We start from the raw sequence: 20,422 nt of genomic DNA on the forward strand, positions 1-20,422 counted from the left end.
AGAAGAGGTTTTATTGCAGCATATAAACCATGACACAGCAAGGCCTTTGTATGTCAGATTAAATGACATAAACATCTCACACAATTACATCGCTTGTTTGTCACTTAATAAACATTGCTCAACACCTTGAAATGGGTTCAAATAACCCTGCAGTGTACCTTTCATTTCCTCCTTTTACGGCAGACAGACACATAGAGGTTTCATGATTTAAATCCACATGCCATGGTCAATATTCATTGTCCAGTCCACAAGCGACTATATAGTGTGACAGTTGGGTTCTGGCAGTAAAAATCCCATTCAATTTCACTAGGGAATTGATTTTTTAACAATAACACAGACCTACTGTGAGCTATGAGGTTGCTAATAGATGTTTTTTTTTGTAAAAGCCTTTGGTCAGCATTATTTCTACTTATTCTTTAAAGACTCAGCTGAATTTGTGTTAAAAACTACATTACCCATGATTCTACACAGAAATCTCCACCAATCAGAGAATCGAAACAAGCAAATTGCACCAACTCTTAACAATATCTCTCTCTCTCTCTCTCTCATGTGTATATATATATATATATATAGATAGATAGATAGATAGATAGTTTAATCAATTATGTCGCAATGCAATTGGATTGTAGTTTTCTCATTAAAGCCGTAAAGTTGTCTTTTTGTTTGATTGCAAAATTTGATTTAAAGCAAAAGTATTTGATAATGTTGTGATTTACCTCGTTTGCTTTGCTTTTTACAAATCCCAATTGAAAAAAAATGAATGGGACAAATACTTCCAGAACTGCTGAAAAAGTGGGTGGGAACTGTTTAACTCTATTTGTAGTGCAATATGCAAATAAGGTTTCTAACACAGGCATAAACACACTTTTAAATCTATTCACCAACCACTTCAGATGTCAGCAATTCAGGCACTTGCGATTCGGATGATTCCCCTGAGCTCCCTCCGAAAGCTTCCTGGACATTGGTTATTGTATTCTCCACGACTCCACCTACGAGGGACGCAGCGATGTTTAGCATGTGACCCACCCCTCTTCCACTTCTCCAGGTAAGTCTTCCAATCCCACTACCTACTGTTGACACTTGTAGGCCCATTTCAGAGCATACGGTACACAGGTAATCTACCATCTGATCCCCAACTGACCCAAGAACCATCCTGATGATACTAAACCCATTCCCCACCGTTCCCGTCATGATCCCTAAGGCATCCGACGCCAGAGTGCCCGTCCCTGTGAATGCATCCTGGAATGCCAGGACCAGGCAGCTGGCTAATGGACTGAGGCAAGAGTAAACCGTGCACACGCTTGTTTCTCCTGTCTGATACAAGGTGCTAAAAATGCATGAAACCCCAGAAGACACTCCTGAGCACAAGTTGTTGACCAAAGTGTAGCTGTCGACAGGCACCGAGGCCAGAACGGCCAGATCTTCCTGAAGAACGTAGGCGAGCTGGAAGGGAAAGTTAGTGACCTGGTTTACGATCGGAGAAAAAGGGGCATAAAGGAGAGAGATGGTGGAAGACAAAATGTAGAGAAGAGCAGACTCTGAGCTCTCTGTCTCATTGGTGCTCTCCTCAACGTCCATGTCTGAGCTAAAGGAATATGTGTAGCTTGGGGCTTCGCCATTCACATGCTCTGTCACGTCCTCGTTTTCTAATTCTGGTGTTCCTGCTTCCTGAGTGTTATGTACGCCAACGTGTTCTTCACTTTGTGCATCAGAGTTGGGTGTTTTGATGTCATTCAGTTGCTTTTCCAAGAGTGACGTCAGTCTTTCTTCTCTCTGATGTCCCATTTTACCACAACCTCCTGAAAACAGGCTTGTAACTCCTATCAGCTCCTCTAACTCCTCAATGCTGAGCACTCTCACATCCCCCTCCTTCACTAGCCCAACACTGAAACTACCATCTCCATCTGAAGCAGCACAACACACTGCTGACCACAATAGTTTCCCCTCACACTCATTAAACCCACCCACACCAATCTGCACATACATTTCCCCGCTCATCTCTGAACACATCGGTACGACAGAGCTCTGTGTCAGCTGTGCTGTCAGAGCATCCCATTTCAGGAGAGGGGAGTTTGAGGGAGATGGGGTCATGTTGGTGGTTCCTCTGTAAAGAGCTGGGATGGCCACATGGGAATCGTCATTGATTTCTTCTTTGGCATCCTGCTGATGTGTTGAGAGAGACAGGTATAATGTAATTAATTACTTGTTTCATTGCAAAAGTATACAATGTATTTCTCCACACTATAAATGGACAAAACTGCACAACCATGATTTACATCATTTACAGTACTCACCTTAATGTCATTTCAAACCTGTATTTTCTTCTGCAGAACATATGAGAAGATATTTTGAAGAATGGTGGGGTCCAAACATCGTTGGACCCCACTGAACTTCATTGTATAGACAAAAACAAAACAAAAACATTTTTCAGAATTTCTTCTCTTTGTGTTCTGCAGAAGAAAGGCATGGGGTCGAGTAAATAACGACAGAATTTTACCACCAAGAGTTTGAAATTTGGGAGATTCGTGGTTGACAGGGAGGAATGAGATGTTTTGAGGTGTGACTGAATTAAACAACCTGTTCTGAGTCACTTTCATGAATAGCCCCATTAATTAAATGCAACCAGACTGTCTAGGGATACTTTACATATTGTAGTTTTACCTTCATTTTACTGTAGTGATGTATGTCTGGAGACCGGTCTTGGTATCGAGACCACTTTTACGTGGTATCGGTCTTGTCACGGCCTTGACGGTCTTTGGTCTTGGTCTTGTCTTGGTCTCGGACCTCTCGGTCTTGTCTAGGTCTCGCTGTCTCAGACCGACATAGTGGTCGGGGATTTAGCAATACAATAGGCTACTACAATATCCACGACGACACAACGTTCGATAATGCAACATTATTATCCGCAACGGAACGGATTGAAGCGCGCGTCCGAGTGAAGACAGTGCGGCGTGTGCGCCCAATATACGAGAAAACACTTTATCCGCGCCACTGATCGCAGCGGCGACGAGCACTTTGATCACTTGATTTAAAAAACACATATCAGTGACATGATGGCTTTTAACTTCATTCAGGAGATTTTGGGTAACTGCACAACTGACAGATGACTTTGAGCGCACCGCCAACGGTGTGTGTGTAACCATGGCGACAAAACGACCGACTTTCGGATTCTGCACTTAAGCCTATAATTTCGTTTTTAAGCATTTTATTATGTATTTAAAAGTTGCAGAATGGATTAATTTGGAGACTCCGAAATCGGCAGAGATAGGCAGGCATTTGCTTAGATGAATTTGTCTTTGATATCTCTCTCTCTGTGTGTGTGTGCGTGTGTGTGTTGTTTGATTACAGTATTGTATTTAAGATGGTGTTAGACTAAATAAATGGTCTTTTAAATATCATCTGCATATCTCCGTTGTGTTGACTAAACATTAGGCCTAATCCAAGTTTATAATTGTGTATCTTTAATTTGATGTTACGATTTCATCTACACATTAAGTATAATTTCAATTGGTTACATATTTCTCATTCTTTAGACAGTTGTTGGAGGAGCAAGGTGGTGTTGGAGGTGTTTGATGTTTTGTCATAATGAACCAGTCAGTACCAGTCATGTCAGTCCTCAACAGTACACAAAAGTTAAGGGAGTCTCAATCATCTAATAGTGCAGTAACAGCCGTCATGCAATTGCTACACATAGTTGATCTCACCCTGCAAAAACATTTACAGTGAGCTCACAGTCACACACATGACATGGTCTGTCTCTGTATTGTTCTGCCTGTGTAGTTGAAGTAATACCATCTAATTGAATGTAAACTGCGGCTGAACCCTAGTATGTTGCTGTTCTTGAATTCATATTGCTTAGCTTCAACACTAGTCTATTTTTTTTCCCCTCCGGTCTCGACTTGGTCTTGGTTTTGACTTGGTCTGTTTTGGTCTTGGTCTCGATACCCTTTGGTCTTGGTAGTGTCTTGGTCTCGGTTTAGGCGGTCTTGACTACAAGTCTATTTTACTGTACACTGTAGAACTCTACTGCACTGGTCTTGCATTGCTGATTGGTCTGCATTATTACTGGTCTGCATGGTCTTTTATTGATGCTGGTTTTGTGACGTGTTGAATAAATTTAGAGAAAGGACAAAAATAAGAATCTTATTTTCTCTCTTTTTCTTATTTTCAGATTGACCTTACTAATATGATCCTTGAATTGGTCAAATGTTTATTTTCCACTTGACTTGACAACCTTGTACATTTGCATGTCGGCAGAAACCGTAATGAACGGCGTTTAGCAAAACTCTCTGGTCAAAACCTCAAGAAATCTATAACCTATGCTTACACTCGTTTAGTACAAAAACTGTGTCTGTGAGATAATAACAGCCTTCACAACTACTCAGCAATGCCTTTTTAGCAGATAAGCATGCTCAAGTCTACACAAAGCTCCAATACAGTGACTAAGGAAAAGAAACAGTCTCACCGTGCTGTGCACTCCTCTGCCCCATCCATTATTCAGGCCGAGGTGAAGGGCTGTATAGACGGTGGTCTGGCAATTGGTGTTATAGAGCGATGCAAAAGGCCGTCCGGTCAGATGTCTGTGACACCTCTGCTCCAAACCCAGCTCAGACAGTGATTGTGGAGGTGTGCCTCTGAAAAAACACTCTTGACACTGGAGAAACCCTGGATCAAGCTCCGTGTGTGTACTTGCCCAGACTACAACACCATTGAACAGCACTGCAGAGATAAACACAGCGAGTCTGGGCAGAGCAAACAGCATGGCCAAAACCCTTGGTACAGCGAAGCAGAGACTGCAGCTAACAGTGCTGAACTAGCAGCTATACAAAACAAGATCCTGCTAGACTCTCTCTCTCTCTCTCTCTCTCTCTTCAGCAATGCAGAATGAGTCTGGGCACAATCTAACCTTCTTCATCCCTCCCCCTTTCACTCACTCTCTTTCATCCATCCCTCCCTTTCTAAATCACTCTTTCTGACTGCACCTCATCTTAGTATTACTATAATGCACACAAACCAGTACACACACCTCTCACACGCCTTAATGACTACCTGTGTGTCAGCATTCCCCAACATCCCCACAAGCAAACATGCCATTTGTGTAGCTGAAGTCATTTTTTATGGCCAAAAGAACATTCTGACAGGAAAAAACAAACAGGAAAAATGTTCAGTCATAAATTTGGAATTTCATTTAATAAATCAGAGGTGGTGTATAAAAACAGGTGCTGGTGTACTGACTCAAAAACAGCATAAAGAAAGTAGACAGAAACACAGAAAAACAGATTTTAAATATTTAATAAAAACAACAACAACATAAAAACAAATATTTTGCTTGCAGTTTCCTTTGGCACCTGTGTGAAGACAAAAAAACGAGAATTGAATTGCTTTCATTTAATATTTTTTTATAAAAGTAATAAAGAATTGTGTTAATAAACTGTTAGAGATACTGTCGTGTCTAGTTCATGTTCAGCTGGTGTGTGTGCATGATTAATAATCCCATAGCAACTTGCCTGGACTTGTGTTGATGTGCTCCTGGGTAAAATGGGTGTGGCTCTCTCAATCTCAGTGTGTTTTTCCTCTCTTTGTTCTGCTCACTCTCTTTCCCTCCCTTATTGTCTAAATTCTGTCGCACAACTCTAAATGTACTGCATGCTTACAGGTAATGTATTGCAGCTCAGCAGTCTTAAAAGAATGAGCCTATCCAGTATCCAAGATGAGTCAGGGTTTTTTTTTGGTAACTCAATCTGTTACACAACCAAATGCCAACATTAACAACACAGATCCAGCTTTCTTAATGACGCATCACAAAATCCTGGTAACTTGGTCAATCTCCAATTTCCCACATGGGATAAATAGAGTACCTATCAATCTGGAAAGATCTGAATGATCTCTAACAATATAAGACGTGCAGAACGAGTTTACTGGTTGTCCTGCCAACATTTTCATTGGCCCTACCACAAAAAATTGATCAAGTATTAATCTTAGCGATGCATTTTTTTTATATTTGCTAAAAATATTTACATTTTCAATTAAAATAACAACGTAATATAATGTTATAATGTAACTCCATAAATCCATAAACACAATTTTGCTGGAAAGCGATGGCATATGAAGCAAAACATTTGTAGTTTTCAACACATTCATACCAAAACTTTCAAGCCAATTACCAAAACCACATATACAGTGCTATGCATAAGTTTAGACACCCATACTAAAGTTGACTAAAAAGAGGAATAAAAAATCATCTTTTGGAAACTGAACTTAATGCCTTATATTAAAAAATTAGGAAAAATCCAACCTTTAAGGACACCAATTTTCTTTGTGAATGAATAATGTATCGTAAATAAATAAATGTTCTTCCTTAAAATACAGGGTGCATAAGTTTGGACACCCCTCTGTTAAATTCCCATAGAGGCAGGCAGATTTTTATTTTTAAGTATTTTTTTTTGTTTTGTTTTTAGGATACTATGCATCCTGATAAAGTTCCCTTGGCCTTTGGAATTAAAATAGCCCCATATCATCACATAGCCTTCACCATACCTAGAGATTGGCATGGTTTTATTTCAGTTAGCCTTATAGCTAGTTTGATTTGCATTGAGAGATGATCTTATGGAAAGTACCCCATGCCAATCTCTAGGTATGGTGAAGGCTATGTGATGATATGGGGCTATTTTAATTCCAAAGGCCAAGGGAACTTTATCAGGATGCATAGTATCCTAAAAACAAAACAAAAAAAATACTTAAAAATAAAAATCTGCCTGCCTCTATGGGAATTTAACATAGGGGTGTCCAAACTTATGCACCCTGTATTTTAAGGAAGAACATTTATTTATTTACGATACATTATTCATTCACAAAGAAAATTGGTGTCCTTAAAGGTTGGATTTTTCCTAATTTTTTAAATTAAGGCATTAAGTTCAATTTCCAAAAGATGATTTTTTATTCCTCTTTTTAGTCAACTTTAGCATGGGTGTCTAAACTTATGCATAGCACTGTACACCATTGTTCATATGTTTAGGGTCAGTAAAATTGTTTTATTTTATGATGCATTAATTTGATAAAATGTGACAGTAAACACTTTTACATTGTTACAAAGGATTTACATTGCAAATAAATGCTGTTTATCGTTAAACCTTAAAGAGTAGATAGATAGTTAAAACTATTTATTCATTAAAGAATCCTAAAAAATTTATTATGGTTTCCACAAATATATTAAGCAGCAAAACTGTTTTCAACATAGATAATAATAAGCAATTTTTCTTGAGCAAGAAATCATCATATTAGAATGATTTCTGAAGGATCATGCGACACTGAAGACTGGTTCAGCTTTGCCATCACAGGAATAAACTACATTTATATATTAAAATAGAAAACAGTTATTTTATATTGCAATAATATTACACAATATTATTTCTATTTTTGATCAAATAAATGCAGCCTTGGCCAGACTTCTTTTAAAAACATTACAAAATATTATCAACCCTAAACTTTTAAACAGTAGTGTATGTTGGCCAACTAGATAACATTATCATGCCATTCTTATTGTTGAGCCCAGTAAAAGCAACTTGGTTTTGGATTAAATGTGTTGCAAGATCTCGTCAACGGGTAACTCAGCATGATACTGCCTGACAAAAAGTCAGTTTAAGCTGGATTTAATAATATATAATATTCATAATGATGAAAAGTCCCCTAGATAGAACGATTTTTCAGTAGTTGTATCTACAGCTAAAGGCTCACAGAGGCCTGTATTTTTCTATTACCTTCACTCATTGGGTATGTCAATGACCAGCTCTGCCTCATCACCCTCTCCTCTCTCCTCCTCTCCTTGGTCACTATCTCCGTCGCTTTCTCCCTCTTCATCGGCTGCATCCTCACTCAGCATCTGCTGTGGGACCCAGCTGAACGGCCCACTCGCACCCCCAGCTGCACCACTGCCTGCAGGGTAACTGGACGTGACGTGGCCGACCACCTGAATGAGAGGGAGGAGCAGAGACATTTTTGTTATTATACTGCATATCAGAAACATCATGTAAATAAAATGCATGAAGAGAAATGTGTTACTGTAAATGCAAGATTATTAAAAGACGTGACAAACAGTGTAACAATAATGGCCACATGAATCTAGGCCACTGTGTTTCCAGCATCAAACTCTCTGTCCCTCTCTCACCTTCCCTGAACCGTCTTTCCTGTGTTTGGCCAGTTTTGTTTTTCTCTCTTTCTTCACACGCTCAGCAGAGGGAGCCAAATACTCAGGAGGGAAGGGTAACTGCTCACCCACAATCACACACACACACGGCACCAAAGAATAAGAGTCATTCCCACACACACACACACCCAGAGTGCCCAGAGAGATGTGTGTGAAGTCCACATAAACCAGGTGAGGTGATAAAAGACAAAAAGAGAGAAAAAAATGAATAAAATGACAAATTAACAGGTGACAAAAACAGAATGTAAAACACTAGCCTAGTTTCCATCCACCTATTTTTATGTAAAACATTTTTTTTAACGCTGGATGGAAAATCCAAGATATGCATACATTTTAAAACTTTTGTGCTCAACTGAGGTGGATCATTTTTTTTATCCATTAAGAAGACATGCGCATAAACTACATGCGCATAAAAAACATTAAGGTATAAATTACTTGATGTGCAACAAAAAACTCACGTGACTTTGCCTCAACAGAGGATGTGATTGGATAACTGGACTAACCAGCAGACAAATTTCATTGCACACCATCTCAAATGTTGTTTTGGTCATTCTGAAATGCCTGAGCCAAAGTCTGTCATCAAAAAGGTTGGGTATAATTACCTCCCAGAACTCTCACATTATTGCAAGGCATCTGAATGCAAGATAACATGACAGCATTTAACCCGTTTCATCTGTGCGCAAGTAACAACCACAGTGGGTTCCCTGATTGCAGCAACTTTCATTTTTATTAAAGATATTTTGCACCAATTTCACAGGAAGTGATGGATTGAAACGGTACTTTATTTGCAAATGTTTCATTTGATATCCCAATTTTGAGCAGTAGTTAAATTGGCAACTTTCGATGGAAACATAGCTAATGTGAGTAACTGAAAAACATGAGTGCACTATGTATGAGGCCTGTGGAGAGCTCATGGAGGTGTGATGTACTCACAGTGTTGAGGTACTGTGCCGGAGCAGATGACTGGAGAGGAACCGCACCAGAGCGGGACAGGAGAGAGAGATGAGGAGATGAGGACGACGGGACGGGAGGAACTCCAGGACTTCTCCTCCTGAAAAAAAAAAAAAAAATCAATCAAATTATTGAAGACACAGAGCTACTGTAAAAAGATTAAAACATATGCAACAGCAGAACTGACATATGCATAGCACATGTTAGCTTGATAAAATCAGGAATGGCACAAAAAAAGAAAGAAAGTTGCCATACTTTAATCATGCCCAAATTAGTTCTTTCAGGTGAATTTAATTAATTTTAATTTCCATTTTTTCATTTAGTAGAATTATCATTTTTCAAATTATATTTTTTCAAAGCTATTCAAAAGCAAATTGTCTATCACGACATATGAGTTACTATAGATGAGCATATACAGTACATTTATGTGTTTTTACAAGTCTTTTCCTATCGGATGGTTATTTCTTTTAAGCAGCATGTAACTGGCAAATTTTAAAACACTTGTTTAAGCTCAATGGATAATTAAAAGGTTAATAGGCAGTGCAACAGATAGTGTTAAGTGATAATTCTGACTGTTGCAAAATTCAAGAGGTTTACATCCATAAAATGTCAACAAACCATAAAGGGTATCTATACTAGGTTTGCGCACTTTGCGTTAAAAATGTATCTTATGATCACCAAGGCTGCATTTATTTGACCAAAAATACAGTAAAACTGTAATATGGTGAAATACTATTACAATTTAAAATGTTTCCTATTTTAATATATTTTCAAATGTTATTTATCCCTGTGATGGCAAAGTAGCTGTATTTTCAACATCATAACTCCAGTCTTCAGTGTCACATGATCCTTAAGAAATCATTCTAATATGATGATTTAATGCTCAAGATTATTATCAATGTTGAAAACAGCTGTGCTGCTTAATATTTCTGGGGAAATCAAGATTTTTTTTCCCCCCTGAATTATTTGATTAATAAAAAATTCATAAGAGCAGCGTGTATTGATCAATTATTCAATTGCATCCTTGTTGAGTTGCATGAGTTGAAAAGAATACAAATCTTACTGAGCCTAAACTTTTGAACAATATTGTACACATTTTATTTAAGGCAAAAAAAAAAGAGAGTGTTAAACTTTACCAGCTACATTTCTAATGTTTTACATGTGTCAAATCCAAACAAAAATCCACTTGCTGTAGACTCACTTTTTCCCTGCATCCCTGTCTCTCTCTCTGGCTCCCTCTCCATCGCTGTCCGAGGAGACTGTGGCGTCAGAGTCTGAAAACAAAAACACTCTCAGCACACAGAATCCCTGGAAGTTTCCTAGAGGTCATTTTCTTTAGAGACCTACCAGAAGACTCTTCATCCACTCTTTCATACTGCAACAGCCTGTCCAACAGAAAACTGACAAAACAAAAGCATTCAATTATGTACAAGCAAATGTGAAGCATTGATAACTTTAATAAGAAGACTAGGGGTTCTACTAACGTTACCTTTTGTCTCTTGAAACTTTTAATAGTTTCCTCTGAGCTCTTCTCAGCTCCTCCTGAAAACACTCTTGCTCCTGAACAGAGAAATGAAGACAGAGGATTAACAAGCTTTTTAAAACGACAAATAAAAAATCGAACACTGAAGAAAAACGATACTCACATATACTATAAACTTCAACTTGCGTTTGAGATTTTTGTATTTTCTCTTGTAATCCACCTCTACTTCAGCTTGTCCGTTCATGTTATACTTCAATGGATATATACCTACGGTTTCAAATGGCTTTGCTACTTTATATTGATTCGAGACCGAGACTGTCCAAATGTTAATATCTATGTTTATCCAGAAAGATTTAAGAGACTCAAAAAGATTTAAAGAAACTACTAACTTCACTCCTGTTTCCTCTGTTAGCCACGCTACCGCTACATAACCAACCAACAAGATAAAGAATTAACTAAATATTTATTTGTAGAGTCTAAAAAACAAGTACCGATGAAGACAACGACAATGTGATAATCTATTATGCCAAACAAAATTACAAGACATTTAACAATAAACACCTATCTCTCGCATGTCAGGTAACGTACAGTGCTGAACTGCGACGTGCTCTTTGTTTACTTCCGCTTTCTACGTCATACGTTCAGGAAATGGGTAATGCAGGCAAATCTCTAAACAAATGCTGACTTTTTAAAGTTCGCATAAGTATCAGTGCCATTTCTCGAGAAATATAATATATAATATAATATAATATGATATAATTAAGCAATAAGCCCCGCGAAGCCGTGTTTTACAGTGGATTTAGAACAGCTAAGGGGCGTTGTTAGGCACGACGCGGTGCGGAACTTTTAAAGTTCGCCTAAGTATCAATGCCATTTCTCGAGGAATATAATATAATATAATATAATATAATATAATATAATATAATATAATATAATATAATATAATATAATATAATATAATATAATAACACAATATAATAACACAATATAATTTAATATAATATAATATAATAACACAATATAATTTAATATAATATAATATAATTCACATTAACACATTCAATTCACATTAACAAAATAAACGCATTAAAATGAATTAATTTCATGCATTAAATTTAATTAAAACAAATGTAAGTAATTTTGTTGGTGTCCACTAGGGGGCCTCATTATGCATCCAAAAATGATTAAAAATAAGTTGAAATATAATAATTTTAAACGGTAAAATGCGATAAAAATCAAGAGGTAACTGACATCACTTCCTTTTTTTCTTTCCCAATAATATTGATTTTATTGAAGAACACAGTTATTTTATCACTATTATAAAAAATCTACATTTATTTTATTTTTTATTAAAAAGACAAAGCATACTATCAATTCTGAAATAAATGAATAATGTAAAAAAAATCAGAATTGTAGTCAATTTAAGCTATTGACACTACTAGTTTCTGTTAGCCCAATAAAAATGTATGACAACAAACAGCTTTGTCATCATTGCAGAAGAAGTACCACGAGGGAATCTCTTCAGGCCATTGGTCTCAAAATAATCTGAGAGCCACTGCTCATTATCATTAAGTTCTAAAAAGCCTGTGTAATTGATATGTAATTTCATCATTTTGAAGAGTCTTATGTAGACCGTGCATTTAAAATGATTGCACTCTTCCCTTTTACTGAGTCTGCATCTTAATCTCAGCAGTCACACACTCAGGACGGGTCCATGAATAATACATTGCCTTGGTTGAGCAGTGTTCACACACGCACACACACGCACACACACAGAGAGAGAGAGAGAGAGAGGGGAGGGGGGGATGACGTTCACCACTGTCATTGTCATTCAGCCCTCAACTATTTCACAGAAATATTTGAAAAATCTTTGTCAGACAGACTGCTCTTTATGAAACATAATCTTCCTCTGTTTGCACAGACAACACAGGCACACACTCACTTTGTCTGCATATTATATATCATTTGTGCATACACACACAGACAAAATCCTTGTGTCAGACCCCTTATAGCATGAAACATAAGCCCCCCTATAGCCCTTCTCTCTGTGTTGCTGCCTGTAATAGTCTGCCTCTGTTCTCTGACGTTGGCTCTTGTTGCAGACAGAAATAGAAAATCTCTTCCCTCACTTCCATAAATTGCTCATGCTGTGCAGCGAGACAGCTGTGGACCCCACAATACATCCCTCTGCTTTTCTTCTCCTGAGTTGATATTCTATTATGTGAAGTCAAATTATGTCTCAAGCCATTAAAGATATTATACTGCACTTATTTTGAACTTAAATCGTTCCGTGCAAATTTAAGTTGGTTGTGTGCTGGTCACACATATAGCCCTCCTTTGATATATTACCCTCATATTGCCTTTGTCCTTCCTCTCTCTCTCTCTCTCTCTCTCTCTAAAACTCTCTCTCGCTCTCTAAAACTAATACACACCTATCACTCAGTTTAATTTAACCCCTCTCTCTCTCACGTATGAGATCCCGGAGCTCTGTCTGCTTTGTTCTGACAAGGAAAACTGGAATGCACACAAATCACATGAAGGACACAAACAACAACTTTAACAACTCCCTCCTTGGCGCCCAAAAGGTAAGAATAAAATCTCACCTTCATATGTCATACCAAGGTGAAATACACAGTGTGGATTGTTTTTTGGATTCCAAGTGGGACAACAGCTTAAACTTGTTATTTTGGACTTTCTGAGAAGAATAAATAGAAAATTAGTTTTTGAAGAAGTAGATTACGTTTAGGGTTAATGCATAAACTGTATCAATCTAATTAGTGTATTTACTGAGTGAGCTTGTTACACTACAAAGTGGCTTTGTGTTTGTGCTGTGTGTTTGTGTTTCAGGAGAAGCTTATTCAGGCGATTAAAAAAATTAAACATGAAATTGATGAATGTTATGAAGCTGAGAAAGACACCTTTGTGGACGCACTGGAGGTCGAGGTACAGATTGATTTACTTTTGTAATATGTACGTGTGACTGAATGAGTATTAATAGTCTTTCCTAGAATACACTGACTGACTCGCATGGAAAGATAACTCACAAAAATAATTACGAAGGCCTATGAGAAAATCATTATCATAATGTAAACTCACCTCTTCCAAAAATATGTAGAAGTTAGATATTCGTAAAGATATTATAACCTTATATTATAAGACCCACAGCATCTTTCTGCAAGCCCATGGGGGTACCAGGACCCCATTTAGAAAATTTGACAATTTCTGGTATTAAATTTGAGTACTAACTTCATTAAGCTAATGTCAGCCTGCTCATTTCTCCAGAGTTAAGTTATTAGTCTCTCTTCCTCTGTGTTTCTCATTAAGTCATTAATGTCTCTCATTTACTTTCCCTCACAGAACAGATTTGAAGAGATAGAGCGTGAAATCCGAGCAGAGTTCCAAAACCTCCATCGTTTCCTATATGAGGAGGAGGAGACGGACCTGGAACGACTGAAGAAGGAAAGGGAGAGACGAGTGAAGATCTTAAAAGAGAGAGAGAAAAAGATTGCCATGCAGGGTAGAGATCTAGAGAAAGCCATCGAGACACTGAATTGCAAACTGCGGGAAGATGACAGTCCCACACTTCTGAAGGTGGATTTCCATTTTAAATTGTATGAACTGACAGCCTAAGCAGTGAAAGACTTTATCTTTAAGCTTTAAGTAGTTTGGTGTTTTGACATCATCTACATTTACCACATCACATATTTACTTCCATAGTTAGTTCATGCAGTGCAATAGACACCCACAGAACATGCTAGATGCCATTTGACACTGTTCAGATCAAGTGCCGAAACAATCACATGATTGAAAGAGTGAGGAATCTGAAGTGCTGACTGCTGTATTCAGGCAGTGAAACATGCCTTTGAATCTACATGTTCATACTCTAGTCTAAGCACTATATTTTTTATCCATTTAGGAAATCAAAGAGCTTCTGAAAAGGCAAGTGTCTTTTCTATTTCTATTTAACATATTATCATATTCATTGTTGTTAGTTTTCTCATTTTTTCAAACTGGTCATCATCTACCTTCTTTCTTGTTTATCTGTCCTTATATTTATTAGATGTGAGGTGAATTTCATTCGACCTGCCCCAATAGACAGCGAAATCCTCTCTGGTCAGTTTGTGGGGCCCATACAGTACCGGATCTGGAAACACATGAAAACAGCACTTTACCCAAGTACTAAATATTTAATAATATTACATTATTTTATTACCCATACTAAATAAAAAATATTTTATTTCCTTTACTTAAGAGCTAAACATCTCATTAAAGTGGTGGGAATTTTGATTCATCCCAGTGAATCCAATCTTTTGAAAAACGATTACTTTAGTGACCATTTGTGCAGGTTACATCGCCAGTAGGCTAGGTGGCGACAGATGAGTTTTTCTGTTATGATTGATATTGATATCATTTATTCAGGTGATTCGTTAAAACATTGGCTGTGTCCAAAATCGCATACTCTCTGAGTAGACACTTATTTTGAATAAGTAGTTACTTTGCGAACACTAAAAAGGTAAGTTCTGAATAAAATGAATGTGTCTAGTATGAATGTGATCCGAGCATCCTACATTTGCCATGTTGTCGCTGTCATGTGACCTACCAGCATCAGTTGTGTGACAATACTGCCTTTCACAGATTCTCTCCTGTGGCCTCATGGGATTTTAAAGTGTCCAACAGATGTACACTTCAGAATCTCATCAGATGTAGTAGCTCACTCGTGTATTATTTGCCTACTCTTTTATGAGTAACGTGAATTCGGACACGCTACTCTTGTCACATGCTGTTTTTAGCCTACTATGGGGAAGTATGCAATTTCAGAAGTAGCCAAGTGTTCCTTCAAGCCTTGTTCAGACTCAAATCACTGACTTGTTTAGTAGGTTCATCCAATGAAATGCTCCTTTAAAATGCTCGAAAGCTATTTAATGCTATAATCAGTATTTGAAAGTTGGAAAGCATTCACACGCTTCAAAAAGGACAAAAAGTCAGTTCATGGAAGTGTTCAAAACTCTGAATCATTCTCAAACGAAACACCACCACTTTAGGCTAATAGATGAAATGTTTGTTACATTATACTTTTATTGTACATATCACTGATTACTATTACTGAATTCTCAATATACTCTATTTCGTTTTCATACACAGACATATCCACGTTGACTTTTGACCCTGAAACGGCACATCCCCTATTGACCTTATCTGCTGAGAAGACGTCAGTGATTTTCAGGGAGGACAAGGTGGTGCCCAAGGAGAACCCAGAAGACAGGAACCCGAAGCGCTTCCACTACTACTATAGCGTGATGGGCTCAGAAGGCTTCACCTATGGCAGTCATTACTGGGAGGTGGAGGTGAAGGGCAAGACCGCCTGGCGAGTGGGGGTGGCCAGAGAGGACGTGCACCGTGGGGAAATGGACTCTTCCTCCACGTTAAACGGACTGTGGACGCTGTGCCTGAAAAATGGCTCAATCACGGCCTGCACCCACCCAAAGCCCACACAGGTGCTCTTGTACGCCCTCCCCATCCGCATCGGCATCTTCCTGGACTGTGATAATAAGGAGGTGTCTTTCTACAACGCTGTCACCATGACGCCACTCTTCTCCTTCTACATGGGGACTGTTCTTTTGCCGATCTATCCATTCTACAACCCATGTGACTCAGATGAAGGACAGAACTGTGCTCCTCTTTCCATCTTCCATCCATCACTCTGAGGGTTTGACATAGGAGATAGATGTTTGTTTTTTTCCACCTACTGCTGACACAGTTTGAAATGATGAATTCTGATCACCACACAGTGTGTGTATACCTAGAGCAGTTTTGCTGTGTAATTTTGTTTGGATAAACTGTTTAAGTTACAATATACAGTGGCATGAGAGAGTGAATTCGGACAATAAATTAAAACAATTTTCTGTTGAGAGGCAGGAATTCTTTTTTGCTCACAGTGCATGAATATTCTGTAGTGGCTAGCCGTTGAGTGTACATCAGTTGCACACTTGTTATTGAGGTGCATTATGGGATTGAATGACTGCACTTGTTAATTCTGTCATTATTATTTACTTGTTCCAAAACGGAATGCAAATATGGTTTGACATCATGATGTTGGAGATTCTCAAAAACCAATGAGCTTTTATTGATGTCCAGCCTGCATCATAGTGTGGTTTGAGAGGCACAGACATATGGACAACACGGCTATATAACCATGAGCATCCAATTTCAGAAGCTAACCAGGGTTTGCCTTGGTTAGAGCTTAGTACTTGGATGGGAGACTGCCTAGGAATACAATGTAATAGTGTTTTATTTTGGGTGGCTCAGTGGGTAGCACTGTTGCCTCACAGCACGAAGGTCCCTCATTCAGGTCCTAAGCCAGGAGGCCTTTCTGTGTGGAGTTTGGATGTTCTTCCTGTGATGCTGTAGCTTTCTTCCGGGTATTCTGGGTTTCCCTCAAAGGCAGGTTATGTAAAATGAGTGAGTTTGAATGTGCGTGTTAGCACTGTGATGGACTGGCCGTCTGTTTAGGGTGTTCCCCTGCCTTTGGTCCAGGATGCTGAGTAGGCTCCAGCATTCCAGTGACTTTACATATGACAGTTGGTTTAGAGAATGGAATTTCATCAGGGTGAGTAAATAATTATTTTTTTTGTATACACTTTATTAATAAAAGATGTGTAAGTTATCATGCAAACTGTGTGCAAATCATCTTTGTGCATGTAAAATAAAATGGAAAGCAATGGAAAAATAATAAAAAAAGGAATTATATTTCTGTGCCAATTGACAGAATTTTAATATTTTTACTGTTACCATTACCTGTCTATAAATAAGCCAGACCCATCTGTTGCATTCAGCCATGCCCGGGAACTACTTTGGAAACTATGTGCTGTTGGAGGGGGCTCTGCGCCCTGATAGTGACAGGCCAAAGGAGAAGGGAAGAGAAAGCTAGAGAGACACTTTTAGTGTGATTGACTGACTACAGGCAGAAAGCCCTTCTTCTTACTCTTTTTTTTTTAATAGTTTTTTTTGCAAATGTCTGGCAGTCACAGGAGAGTCATATCAGAGTGCTGTGTCACAGGTGTGAGGAGGAAAAATAACACTACGACTCTGAGAAACATTTTAAAATCATTTATTATTATTTGTAGGCATGAAATAAAGGAAGTATTTCTTCTTTACAAAATGTTTATGTGTTGTGTTTGTGCAAAAAGAAAGAACGGGAACTGATCAAATGTAGAGCATCACTCAGGTGGAATAAGGAGAGAAAAAGAGAGGCAGAAACCTCTCATGCACCTGTGGGACACAACTGCACGTTGAGTTTACTGGGAGAATGCACAACACTCAAGGATACTTAGACTTCTCATGCTCTGTACATTCTCACCACTCATTCTCCTCACTCTTGAGAGATGATTCCACACCCATTGAATTCTGGGTATTTACTTAAAGGCATAGTTCATCCAAAAATTTAAATTCTTTACTTTGCTCACCTGCATGTCATTCCAAACCTGTATGACTTTCTTCTGTGGGGCACAAAAGAAGATAGTTTGAAGAATATTTCTGTCCATATTATGAAAGTCAATGGGGTCCAAAACAACTCTTGACTCCACAGACTTAAAATGTATGGACAAAAAATATTTTTGCAAGAAAGCCAGTGATACAGCTTTAGACTAGCATGAGGGCGGGTAAACAATCAGAGAATTTTCTTTTTCAAATGAACAACCCCTTTAATGCCCTTTAGAATGTCATTGACCAATCAGGTCTAACCCATGGAATGGTAAGATACAGGGTGAAACATACAATGCAACAGTTTCAGTGACATCCATGGAAGGGATGTTTTACACAATGGAATTGTCCAATTAGAGACCTGCAGAGCCATGCGATACATGAAGATCAGAGTACTTCTTTTAGACGTCTACACACTACCTCCTAAATATGCATGACCACACTAGCACAGATAGACACTATGGGAGAGTAACTACAGCATGCAATGACAGACTGCAATGACAATGCATCGTTACTTTAGTGTCTGTATTTTGTAAAGCACCTTGAGCAAGGGAAAAGCTTTATATAAACTAAATTACTATTCCGTTGGCGTAGTCTTGAGCATCAATTAAATCAAAATGACCTGTAGTACATGGCTATCTTGATATCAGAACAGATATAGTCAGGTCCCACTAAACATCATGGAGTCCATTCTGATATAAATCTCGCACTGTGCTCTTCTTTAAATTGCTTCTGCATTTAATACCACTTAAAAAGGAACAGCAATTACCAGCCAGCCGGGGAGAAAAGGGACATTGCTAATTGCATTGAAATGACAACTTTCCAATGGAGATTGTTGCTAACACACTGACACACACAAACATACTCACGTGCACTTGTACAAACACATACAGGCCTCCTGATGTTGCCAATTGTGAATAACATCTATAATCTCTCATCATAAATACCATACATACAACACAAGTATCAACACACAACACACAAAATACAAAAACAGACAGTAATCATGTCATGATACAAGACTATCATCAGTGGCAGTGTCCTGAAGGGTAACGGATATCTTAAGTATGGTCTTCTGCTTTAAGACACTGTGATGATTCAGTGAGTGACCAGAATAATATTGATTTTGCCTGGAAACCTGTGTGATGTGCATTACCGGGATGCACTTAACTGTGACATCATTTGCTGGAGATGAACGTAAGGGGATGTGACGTTTAACAGCCAATGGCATTAGCTGATGGGAGCATGATAGTTATGCTACACTATTTTCATTGGTTTTGCATCGTATAAAAGCTGATAAAAACCATAGTGGCTGCCTGTGAATGGTTGTGAAAAACTAAAGAATATGGAAAGTGTAGAGCAAACTACAGAACCTCACAATACACAATTGACAGCAAGTTATTATTATGCATGTGTACACCATTGTGTGTGTATCTGCACATTTTTATATTGCTTAGATGTTCTTACTTCAACACCGGCTCTCTTTCTCTCTCCAAACAGAGTGAGGAGGTTAACTTTTAAGGTGGACTCAGTAATTTTATTTAAAATTGGCTTGTTAAAAAAATGAATAAGTAGTTTTGAGTTTAATTTTACATGGAGTGGGTCACCTCATGGGTGCTGCCATGTTGAAATAACTAGCAGAGAAGGCCTACTACTCATTTTATTTTAGAGGCCCACCTATTAACAGACACGTTCAATTATTGTATAAATTTATCAAGGCTGACTGCAAACAGAGCATTTCTACAGTAGAAATGCTCTGTTTGCAGTCAGCCTTGATTAACCTAAACCTAAAACTATTGAATTTCCATTACTCTGCCTCCAACCCACCAGGTGTTAGTGCAAGTTCAAGAACACTGTCGGCTAGCGCAACTAAAATTACTGAGTGCATCTTCAACATCTCAAAACATGGTTTAGATGTGCTCATAATCTATTCTGTGTCAGATTTACTTACTTTGTAGGTTTGGTCTGCTTTGTCATGGAATATATCATTTTGAATGCTACAGTGCACATAGGGTTATGACATCTAGGGTTTGTGATATTTACATTATGAGATGTGACACTAAGACTATATTGGTTTCAAGTGTCATTTCCTTTCACTGATATTAAAACAGCTGTTGATGGCTGAGAAGAAACAAGGCCATTTTTGGAGGTTCAAAGGCATTGCCAAATATCTGATTGAGATTTGTAAACCTTTGATTGTATTTCAAACCTTGTGCTTTGCCAAAATAACAACATCTTTTTTTTAAATGTCGACATACGTTACAATGTTGTTTAGTTAGTGGTTTAGTAGTTTAGTCAGGATTAAA

The 20,422-nt window shown here is 38.1% G+C and overlaps 3 protein-coding genes across 5 annotated transcripts; 1 reads left to right on the forward strand and 2 right to left on the reverse strand.

Moving 5' to 3' along the window:
* Positions 1-665: 665 nt before the first annotated feature.
* On the reverse strand, positions 666-4,932 carry LOC311275668 (uncharacterized protein). 2 transcript variants are annotated; one of them, XM_084384826.1, is made up of 2 exons: positions 4,466-4,906; positions 666-2,163 (listed from the first exon to the last, which is right to left on the reverse strand). In XM_084384826.1, the coding sequence occupies exons 1-2, from the start codon at positions 4,760-4,762 to the stop codon at positions 874-876; spliced, it is 1,587 nt and encodes a 528-aa protein (XP_084240952.1). In that variant the 5' UTR covers positions 4,763-4,906; the 3' UTR covers positions 666-873. The 2 variants fall into 2 exon arrangements, with proteins under 2 accessions (XP_084240952.1, XP_084240953.1); XM_084384827.1 differs by having other exon boundaries at positions 676-2,160; positions 4,466-4,932.
* A 344-nt stretch (positions 4,933-5,276) lies between these two features.
* On the reverse strand, positions 5,277-11,287 carry ino80e (INO80 complex subunit E). 2 transcript variants are annotated; one of them, XM_084384830.1, is made up of 9 exons: positions 10,801-11,287; positions 10,644-10,714; positions 10,502-10,554; positions 10,356-10,428; positions 9,137-9,254; positions 8,662-8,776; positions 8,165-8,263; positions 7,758-7,966; positions 5,277-5,348 (listed from the first exon to the last, which is right to left on the reverse strand). In XM_084384830.1, the coding sequence occupies exons 3-8, from the start codon at positions 10,526-10,528 to the stop codon at positions 7,760-7,762; spliced, it is 639 nt and encodes a 212-aa protein (XP_084240956.1). In that variant the 5' UTR covers positions 10,529-10,554; positions 10,644-10,714; positions 10,801-11,287; the 3' UTR covers positions 5,277-5,348; positions 7,758-7,759. The 2 variants fall into 2 exon arrangements, with proteins under 2 accessions (XP_084240956.1, XP_084240955.1); XM_084384829.1 differs by lacking the exon at positions 8,662-8,776 and having other exon boundaries at positions 10,801-11,278.
* LOC311275669 (zinc-binding protein A33) lies at positions 11,227-17,792 on the forward strand. The gene is made up of 7 exons (XM_084384828.1): positions 11,227-11,289; positions 13,114-13,222; positions 13,485-13,580; positions 13,995-14,228; positions 14,554-14,576; positions 14,698-14,813; positions 15,780-17,792. The coding sequence occupies exons 2-7, from the start codon at positions 13,157-13,159 to the stop codon at positions 16,340-16,342; spliced, it is 1,098 nt and encodes a 365-aa protein (XP_084240954.1). The 5' UTR covers positions 11,227-11,289; positions 13,114-13,156; the 3' UTR covers positions 16,343-17,792.
* Positions 17,793-20,422: the final 2,630 nt, after the last annotated feature.

The sequence above is a fragment of the Rutilus rutilus genome (genome assembly GCF_951802725.1).
Source record: "Rutilus rutilus genome assembly, chromosome: 17".
NCBI lineage: Eukaryota > Metazoa > Chordata > Actinopteri > Cypriniformes > Leuciscidae > Rutilus > Rutilus rutilus.